The sequence below is a fragment of the Salmo trutta genome, chromosome 2 (assembly GCF_901001165.1).
Source record: "Salmo trutta chromosome 2, fSalTru1.1, whole genome shotgun sequence".
NCBI classification, from domain to species: domain Eukaryota; kingdom Metazoa; phylum Chordata; class Actinopteri; order Salmoniformes; family Salmonidae; genus Salmo; species Salmo trutta.
The window spans coordinates 58,999,837-59,010,623 of record NC_042958.1 but is presented as its reverse complement, the minus strand read 5'-3'; the positions used below and the strand labels follow the sequence as shown (position 1 = coordinate 59,010,623).

Sequence of the window (10,787 nt, the reverse complement as noted above, 5' to 3'; positions counted from 1 at the left end):
GACTACTGAGAGATTGCATGTGGAAACACACATGCGCGTACACACACACACACATATATATATCAACAGCATGTATGCAAAATATGCCTTTATCCAGCAGGGGGCCATGTAACACATACGTACTTCCTTCATGTCTCTCTGACTCTCTCTCTTACGGTGACGACCAGTGTAAAGGATACTGAAGACCAGGGTGATGAAGGCTAGCAAGCTCATCCCCAGTCGAAGGTGGCCCATGTTATATTCTCTCTGGGTCTTCGCCAGCCGGTAGGTCAGGGCTGACTGCAGACACACAAACAGTATACTGGTGGGAAAAGCCACCCCTGCACCCACGTAGTGAAGCACTTTGGCATAATCCACCTGGAACACAAATAATTCAATGTTTATTTATGACACATAGATGGACGCACGCGTACTTCAAACGCACGTACGGACACAGAAGCGCACGCACGCACACACGCATGGGTGAGCATGACCCAACAACACTACACAGTTCCAAAACAGTTATTTCGACTGTCCCCATTGGAGAACCCCTTTTGGTTCCAGGGAGAATCATTTTGGCTGTGGAACAGGTTCTACATGAAACCCCAAAAGGTTCTACCTGGAATCACAAGGGTTCTACCTGGAACCAAAAAGGGTTATTCAAAGGGTTCTCCTATGCGGAGAGTATAGTCACTGTTAACAGGGTGTTACTCTATCTGATACAAAAGGACTCGTTTCCAGGAAAAGTGAACAATAGAGGATCAGAATAACACTCTAATACAGAGGAGCTTCAGTATAACCATACAAAAAGACAGCTGCAAGCAGCAATGAACAGGGTTCACAGGATGACAGAAAGGACACCAGATCAGTTGGATAAGAAAGCGAGCACTCTATCATGTCCGAACTATCTTCCTTTATGTGCCATTAGTGAAAGCATTACCATGTTTCTCTCTCAATACCACAAGGATGACACAAATGCTGCAAGTTGTTTATCTTTGAATGCAGCAGGTAATCATTCTTAAAAGTCATTACTTAATCTATTGAGCTTCTATATATTGAATGCAGCAACAATCTCAAAACCATTAAAGACTGATGTAATGAGTCTAAATACAACATATGGAGTGAATCTGACATATGGTTCATGAGGAGAAGATGATTGCAGATGATTTTGAGCGTTAGCGTTACATATACAAAGGATGAGTTATTAACAGTTTTTTAGATAGCAATATCAAATTCAGTGTGGTTCATCTTCGTGACGTCCATGATAGCGATGACAAGTTTCAAGTTGATAGGCCAATATGGAGCGGATTTACAGTGGTTTAAATGGACACATAAAATCTGTTTTTTCATTTGTCAATAACTCAGCTGTGTGCTAATATGCATCTGCTGATATATTGTGTGGCCATCTTTGAACGCATCAATGTTATTTTCTCAAACTATTTAGCGACTATTGTGATTAGTCCAAAGACCAAATTTGCAGTGAATCTGACTTTTAGTCCATGAGAAGATTTTTTATGATTATTTTAAGCATTAGCGTTACATAGTCAAAAAAGTGAATTGTTAATAGTTTCCTTAATTTCTAAGATATCAATGTCAAACTTAACATGGTCCATCATGGCAATGACTTTGATGACCCTAAAAAGTTTGATGTTAGGCCTTGTGGAGTAGATTTACGAAAGATTTAAATGAACACGTAAAATCTGAATTCCTGATTTATCAATAACTCAGCCATCTTTTAATCAATCACTTAGCTTTTCTCAAACTAAGTTAAGAGATGTACCATGGGCTACAAGATGGAGGAAAATCTATCCTGGTGGACCTTATGAGTCCTTGAGGCAAATTTGTTCAGCATGAGCAAAACACCTACATGCAAAGTTCAAGTCTCTAGGTCAAACAGGGTAACGAATATGAGGGTTTAAGTAAGACTACTTGTAACAGCGCCATCTATAGGCCACTCTGTGCCATTCTTTTTGACCAAGTTACTCATGGCCTCTAGTTTCTGTGTGCTAAATTAGAAAAAAGTGACCAATCTATGCTGTTGAAAGTTTGATACACACCCCTGTATTGACCTATGAGAATCCTCTTTAGTATATTGATTACACAAATACAATAAGGTCAACTGTATGATAGGCTGAGGTGGTAGAGATGTTCACACTCTAAAATCACAGGGTGGGGAACCTGCACCAGGTCTAGAGTTCATGACCTTCTAGAGTTTTCTTTAGCTGGGGGACAGTCTGCCTTCACTAACCACCTGGAAAGAGATCTACAGTAGGGTTGTCCAAATTTTTGTGACATGTGAGATACTTTACAGATTCTACAGTAACCTATGCCCAGTACCAAACAGACTACTAGCTTATACTGTATGGCATTAAGAGTATCTAATCCTCTCAAATGTGCCTATGGCAGAAGGAGCTTGGAGTTGTTTCTCAACCGGATAACAGTCACTCTTGTAAAAGGATTCCTGCTATACATAAACTCCCCGTGTGCGTGTATCCCATCCACAAACACTGGGTGATATGTCAAAAGTGCTGAAGTAGATCCTCACATCCACTATGGCTTTAGCCTTGTTGGCACTGTGACAAACGGTGGTGTTCAAAAATGTTAAGCCTCATGGGTATGCACTGTCACCAAATAGTACACATGTACATGTACATACAGTCCTCGCCATATTTATTGGGACAGTGGAGCTAAAATATAAATGTTGTCTCTATACTCTAGCATTTTGGATTTGAGATCAAATGATAGTACAGAATGTCATCTTTTATTTTAGGGTATTTTCATACATATCTGTTGTCCGTATGTCTTCCTGAAACGTAAATGAATGGTGTCTGGAGGGATTTTCTTTTTAAATGAGCAGAGAAGATGTTTCTGAACACTTCTAAATTCATTATGATGCTGCCAAGATGAAGACAATTCCTGAACGGATCATGAATAATGATGAGTATGAGAATTACAGAGGCTACAACAACAGATGATCCTCTCATGGGGGGGGGGGTATTGTCTTTGTGCCTCTGTAACTTGCTCACTCGTCATTATTGATGATTCGTTCATGATTTTTCAGAATCATGGCAGCATCCAAATGAATGCCTTCTATACTCACTTACAAAGTGACTCCAACATGACACCCAACATCTTTCACCATACAGTTACTATTGAGCAATACCCAAAACACAGCCAAAACAAAAGGCAAACAAGTTTGAAGAGTTGCAAGACACCAAATACTAGAACAAATACTAAATGTTTGACTACTTCAATATGCTATAAGTGAATTTGTCAAAATACTTATGATTTCTTCAAATGGGGGGACTAGATACATAAAGTGCTTTCATGTCTAAATGGTTAAACAGATATGTAATGAAAAACCCTAAAATAAAAGATGACATTCTTTCTTTTCAACTCATATTAATCATTTTATCTATTATCCAAAATGCTGAAGTAGAGAGACAAAATAAAAATGTTAGCTTTACTGTCCAAATGCATATGGTGAGGACTGTAATTTACACACCCTCACACACGCACACACTGTTCATTATATAAGCAAAGGGCTCCTCCATCATGGCCAGGGAGGAGAGTCTGCAGGCCAATCAGGACCCAGCAAGAAGAGGAGGGATACACACAACCAGGGCTGGTGGGACACAGAAGTGTGAAGACAAATATGAACACGCACCATACAGACACAGGACATTTTATAGGCACTGCCGGAAGGCTGGCCTCTGACCCCTCGTCCCAACCTGGCCCCCTATGGCTTGTAAACACACGTGGATTTCCCTGTTACGCCATCACACACCCGATACACACACACAGACACATGTATAACTCTGTAGTAATTGCGCAACAATTGGGACAGCAATTGTCCAAACTGGAGTCGTAGTGGCATATAAATGACACTGAATATATAAAATATTAAGATCACCCGCTCTTTTCATGACAAAGACTGACCAGCTGAATACACCCCAAATGTGGTGAAAAGGTGTTGACTTCACAAGCAAGTTTTTTTTGAGAGCTGTCATTGCTGACCTGTCTGCACATGCCCACACAAAAATACTGTTACTTAAAGGTTCAATGTAGCTGTTTTTATCTCAATATCAAATAATTATTTATTTTTACTATTTTCTACATTGTAGAATAATAGTGAAGACATCACAACTATGAAATAACACATATGGAATTATGCAGTAAGACCAAAAAAGTTAAACCAATCTAAAAAATATTTTAGATTTTAGATTCTTCAAAGTAGCCACCCTTTGCCTTGATGACAGTTTTGCACACTCTTGGCATTCTCTCAACCAGCTTCATGAGGTAGTCACCTGGAATGCATTTAAACTAATAGGTGTGCTGTGTTAAAAGTTATTTCATGGAATTTCTTTCCTATTTAATGCGCTTGTGCCAATCAGTTTTATTGTGACAAGGTAGGACTGGTATACAGAAGATAGCCCTGTTTGGTAAAAGACCAAGTCCATATTATGGCAAGAACAGCTCAAATAAGGAAACCCCGAACACTGTCAACCAGTCACTCTTCTATCCATCGCATTCAGCACATGTACAAAACCTCAGAACCCTGGGAACAGAGTGTGATCAAAATAAACTCTCCTATCTAAATATGCATTTAGAATGTCTGTATTACTTCATGGCCACAAAAGGCAGACATTGTGGCTTAAAAGAAGGTACAGTAGTGTACACTGTCTGGCTATTGCCCAGTAGTTTGAGGAGCAAGAAAACTCCAGAAGACTATGTTCACTGCAATATATGCTCCCATGTTTGGTTGCCCTAACCACGTGGGATGGGCCTCTTTTTCCAAGGGATGGTCCTCTTCTTCTGGGCACTAGGCAGAATAAGGACAGCTCCCTCCCTTCACAAGAGCCAAGTCCTGAGATTGACCTTCAGAAGCCTACTGAGTGTAGGAACGCAGCAGCTTGCCAAAACCTCCTGTTTGCAAGACCTTACCAAAGGCCTTTCTAGAGGCCTGCCTAAAAATGATCAGGAGGGATGTGTTTGGAAGGCCTACAAAGAGATGATTGCCTGTGGGGGAGATTGAGATCAGATGCGTTGAAAGAACACACCAGGACAATGTGTTACTGAACGAGACCGCACCCACAGCCAGGCTGTGAAGTACCCAGAGTTCACAGAGCTAGAGCTGCAGGCATTAGGGATCAGTGGTGGAAAAAGTACTACATTCTCATACTTGAGTAAAAGTAAATACCATAGTAGAAAATTACTCAAGTAAAAGTGAGTCACCCAGTAAAATACTACTTGAATAAAAGTCTAAACGTATTTGGTTTTAAATATACTTAACTATCAAAAGTAAAAGTAAAAGTATGAACAATTAAAAATTCCTTATGTTAAGCAAACCAGACGGCACAATGTTCTTGTTATATTTATTTATGGTTAGCCAGGGTCACAATCCAACACTCAGACATCGTTTAAAAACAGCCAGATCAGAGGCAGTAGGGATGTTCTCTTGTACAAATTTGACAATTTTCTGTACTGCTAAGCATACAGAAATGTAACGAGTACTTTTGGGTGTCAGGGAAAATGTATGGAGTAAAAATTACATAATTTTCCTTCGGAATGTAGTGAAGTAAAAGTTGTCAAAAATATTAATAGTAAAGTAAAGTAAAGCATCAATATGGTTGCAGCGTCTATATAAGGGCAATGAAGTGGCAGAGTGATGGAGGTGCAAACCATGAATAGGAATGAATGGAATTCCACATTATTTCAATTAAATGTTTAAGGACAAAACTATAAGTTTAAGTATTTTGTTTTAGTGGGGACAGTAACATAAGAACTTAGCTCACATAATATAAATTAAAAGTATGCATTAAGGTGTCTGTAATAGAATATCATTATTTTTTACATTAGTGGAGGAGTGCCAAGATTGAGGTGCAGTGGCTTCAAAACAGTGCCCCTCTCAGTCATCTAGTGTATACAGTGCCTTCGGAAAGTATTGAGACCCCTTGACTTTTTCCACTTTTTCATCAATCTAAACCAGAATAACCCATAATAACAAAGCAAAACCAGGATTAGAAAAGTTTGCTAATTTATAAAAAAAATATTAAAAAAAATATGACATTTACATAAGTATTCAGACCCTTTCCTCAGTACTTTGTTGAAGCACCTTAGGCAGCGATAATAGCATTGAGTCTTCTTTGGTATGATGCTACAAGCTTGGCACACCTGTATTTGGGGAGTTTCTCCCATTCTTCTCTGCAGATCCTCTCAAGCTCTGTCAGGTTGGATGGGGAGTGTCGCTGCACAGCTATTTTCAGGTCTTTCCAGAGATCTTTGATCGGGTTCAAGTCTGGGCTCTGGCTGGGCCACTCAAGGACAGTCAGAGACTTGTCCCAAAGCCACTCCTGCGTTGTCTTGGCTGTGTGCTTAGGGTCGTTGTCCTGTTGGAAGGGTAACCTTTGCCCCAGTCTGAGGTCTTAAATCTGCTCCAGAGCGCTCTCATCAAGGATCTCTCTGTACTTCACTCCATTCATCTTTGCCTCGATCCTGACTAGTCTCCCAGTCCCTGCCGCTGAAAAACATCCCCACAGCATGATGCCACCACCATGATTCAACGTAGGGATGGTGCCAGGTTTCCTCCAGACTTGAACCTTGGCATTTGGCCAATCTTGGTTTCAACAGACCAGAGAATCTTGTTTCTCATGGTCTGAGAGTCCTTTGGGTGCCTTTTGGCAAACTCCAAGTGGGCTGTCATGTGCCCTTTACTGAGGAGTGGCTTCCATCTGGCCACTCTACCATAAAAGCCTTATTGGTGGAGTGCTGCAGAGATGGCTGTCCTTCTGAAAGGTTCTTCCATCTCCACAGAGGAACTCTGGAGCTCTGTCGGAGTGACCATCGGGTTCTTGGTCACCTCCCTGACCAAGGCCTTTCTCCCCCGATTGCTCAGTTTGGCTGGGCGGCCAGCTCAAGGAAGAGTCTTGGTGGTTCCAAACATCTTCCATTTAGGAATGATGGAGGCCACTGTGTTCTTGGGAACCTTCAATGCTGCAGACAATTTTTTGGTACCCTTTCCCAGATCTGTGCCTCAACACAATCCTGTCTCTGAGCTCTAAGGACAATTCCTTCAACCTCATGGCTTGGTTTTTGCTCTGACATGCACTGTCAACTGTGGGACCTTTTATAGACAGGTGTGTGCCTTTCCAAATCAATTCCAATCAATTTAATTTACCACAGGTGGATTCCAATTAACCTCTCTAGGGGGTGTGGGACGCTACCGTCCCACCTGGCCAACATCCAGTGAAAATGCAGAGCGCCAAATTCAAAATCAGAAATACTCACTATAAAAATTCATATACATCGGTTTAAAGATTAACTTCTTGTTAATCCAACCACGGTGTAAGAATTCAAAAAGGCTTTACGGCGAAAGCATACCATGCGATTATCTGAGAACAGCGCCCAGCAGACAAATCATTACAGACAGTTACCAGCCAAGTAGAGGAGTTACAAAAGTCAGAAATAGCAATAAAAACAATTACTTACCTTTGATGATCTTCGTATGGTTACACTCACAAGACTCCCATTTACTCAATAAATGTTTGTTTTGTTCGATAAAGTCCCTCTTTATAAAAACCTCCGTTTTGTTTGCGCGTTTTGTTCAGTAATCCACAGGCTCAAAGGCAGTAAAAACAGACAGACGAAAAATCCGAAAAGTATCAGTAAAGTTTGTAGAAACATGTCAAACGATGTTTATAATCAATCCTCAGGTTGTTTTTAGTCATAATAATCAATAACATTTCAACCGGACAAAAGCTTCGTCAATATAACAGCAAAACATGAAAGGCGTGCTCTCGGTCGAGCGCATGAAAAACCTCTGGGACACTGCAGTGTCCACTCATTCAGACTGGTCTTACTCCCTCATTTTTCAGAATTCAAGCCTGAAACAATTTCTAAAGACTGTTGACATCTAGTGGAAGCCATAGGAAGTGCAATTTGAGTCCTAAGTCAATGGATACTGTAATGGCATTCAATAGAAAACTACAAACATTAAAAAATCCCACTTCCTGGATGGATTCTTCTCAGGTTTTCGCCTGCCATATCAGTTCTGTTATACTCACAGACATTATTGTAACAGTTTTGGAAACTTTAGAGTGTTTCCTATCCAAATCTACCAATTATGCATATACTAGCTTCTGGGCCTGAGTAGCAGGCAGTTTACTTTGGGCACGCTTTTCATCCGGAGGTGAAAATAGTGCCCCCTACCCTAATGAAGTTAAGTTGTAGAAACATCTCTGAGTTCAATTTCGAGTCTCATAGCAAAAGGTCTGAATACTTAAGTAAACAAGGTATTTCTGTTTTTTATTTGTAATAATTTGCAAAAAATTCTAAAAACCTGTTTTCGCTTTGTCATTATGTGGTATTGTGTGTAGATTGCTGAGATAATTTTTTTTTTTTGAATAAGGCTGAAACGTAACAAACTGTGGAAAAAGTTGACCTCCCAAGTGGCGCAGTGGTCTAAGGCACTGCATCGCAGCTGTGCCACTAGAGATTCTGGGTTCAAGTCCAGGCTCTGCAACCAGGAGACCCATGGGGTGGAGCAAAAGTTGGCCCAGTGTCGTCTGGGTTAGGGGAGGGTTTGGCTGGCCAGGATGTCCTTGTTCCATCGCGTACTAATGATTCCTGTTGCGGGCTGGGTGCAGTGCACGCTGACATGGTCGCCAGGTGTATGGTGTTTTCTCTGACACATTGGTGCTTCTGGGTTAAGTGGGTGGAAAAAGTCAAGGGGTCTGAATACTTTCTGAAGGCACTGTCTTTAAATATTTGGAAGATACTTGGGTAGGAGGAACATTTATTTTCTCCTCCCCTCTGTCATTCTACAATCAGTAAATCCCAACTTGAAGGGGAATGATTTAGTGGTGCGCTTCGCAACAAACATTTTCATTTTCACCTATCTATCAAGCAGACAGAACCACTCATCTGCTGACGGCTCACTATCAAATCTGCTAGAGCATGGAAGCAACAACAAACAACACTCTACATGTACCTCTTGCAGAGTAGGGAGTAGTACACTCTTGGATATTGAGTTGCAAGATGGAAAAGCAGATAGAATGTGCATAACACTATGCCAAGATGTGCCGTGGTTCAAAGAAACAGAGGTCTACGGATATTTGACAGAATCAGTGTGATGTTGAAGAGAATGTTGTTTTCCTATGTTAGAGAGAGGCCAAGGAGACCTTGGTTTGCCATGGCACCCACCTACAAAACAGTGATCGCTCAGTGGTCTTTTAATTGCAGCTCATCAACCTGCACTTGGATTAGCTAGCTGTCAAAGTGGAATGTTTTCTACAGACTACAGAGCACCCAGAGAGGACAATTTCCCTGTTTTTGGGGACTTACTGGGAACATCAAACAACTAGCACGGCTTCAATAAAGTCATTGTGATTTACAATGCCCGGATGTAGTGAAAATCCCACAGGCTAAGATAGTGATCAGTTATTTTACATTTATGTAATACTGTAGTGAAATCTTATGCAACCATACAAATGGACTTTCTGCCTTAGTTAAGAAATGTGGAGTTGCATCTTGTTACTATCGACCACACCAGTAGCCTACACAGCCTATACAGTGGTCAAACCTGAAAACAGGCCTCTAACAGTTGAGCACATTCCAACTTCATCCAACACTTCACAAGAGCCATTTAGTGACAGAGACACTCCACTGTGGGAGTGACGTCAGTTCTGTTCTTACCTGGAAGTTGCCCACCATAATGAGTCCTGCAGCACAGATCCAGCCAGTGGAGAGGCCAGCCGTGTTAAGGACACAGTTCTGGTGCTTCTCTATGACGTGAGCATACCGCAGCAGCCCTATCAAAATCACTGAGGGAGGGAGGAGAAACAAAACAAACATTTTCATTTTCACCTATCTATCAAGCAGACAGAACCACTCATCTGCTGACGGCTCACTATCAAATCTGCTAGAGCATGGAAGCAACAACAAACAACACTCTACATGTACCTCTTGCAGAGTAGGGAGTAGTACACTCTTGGTAATTGAGTTGCAAGATGGAAAAGGAGATAGAATGTGCATAACACTATGCCAAGATGTGCCGTCTCTGCCGAGTTGTTAAGAACTGGAAACCACGTTGTGTGCAGATTCCTAATGGCTCTGTACCAAACTGGCCAGTGAAGACTTCCCTGCAGCCATACAGCACTTCCAAGAGCAGCAAACTGTTCCCGCAAAAATCCATTGGGTGGAAATAGGTAGAGTTCACATCTGGTGTCCATCTCACCACCAAGCGAGTGTTTAGACGTGCGTGTCGTCAATACAGTGATAATACAGCAGATAATGCGATAAAAATCCCTGTTTGCTAGTGATTCTTTGGCAAATTCACCAGTTAGGACACAGTGAGGGATCTACTTTGTGGCCGGGGTTTCAGACGTTACCATTCTTCTCATCGCAACTCCACACCACGCGTCAGAGTTAAGTAAACGCTCTCACAGTGTGTGTGCTCAAACAAAAACGAACCATCCCTTTGTGGCTTTTGGTGGTGTGCTTTGTTCACATGTTTGAGTACGTGATCGCTAGCACTTTGTGCTGCATTCAACCCCCAAGCAGTGCCTCTAACCGCTCCCCGACATAAGAGAGCCCTGTACAAACAAACTGAACCATGGGGGGTATTAAATGCACTGTTTGATAAGACTTATGTAATATTCACTTCAAAACCTGTCCATTCTAACTTTGTTCTAACTTCAAACTGGTAAGGGGAGAAACTCGTTTTGTATGGATCGACAGTACAAATGATACAATTGCAAATACTGTACATACACTGTAATGGATCCAGATACATGATATATCCATGTTCA

At 41.3% G+C, this 10,787-nt stretch overlaps 1 protein-coding gene across 3 annotated transcripts in view; it reads right to left on the bottom strand.

Annotated features, from left to right (window-relative positions):
* Positions 1-10,787, bottom strand: part of LOC115158975 (transmembrane protein 150A) — a 37,991-nt gene that overhangs the window by 2,025 nt on the left and 25,179 nt on the right. For all 3 annotated transcript variants that reach the window (XM_029708408.1, XM_029708403.1, XM_029708409.1), the window contains 2 exons: positions 9,673-9,800; positions 180-357 (listed from right to left, as the gene is read on the bottom strand). In XM_029708408.1, coding sequence (XP_029564268.1) covers positions 180-357; positions 9,673-9,800 — 306 coding nt within the window. The remainder of the gene's footprint in view (positions 1-179; positions 358-9,672; positions 9,801-10,787) is intronic.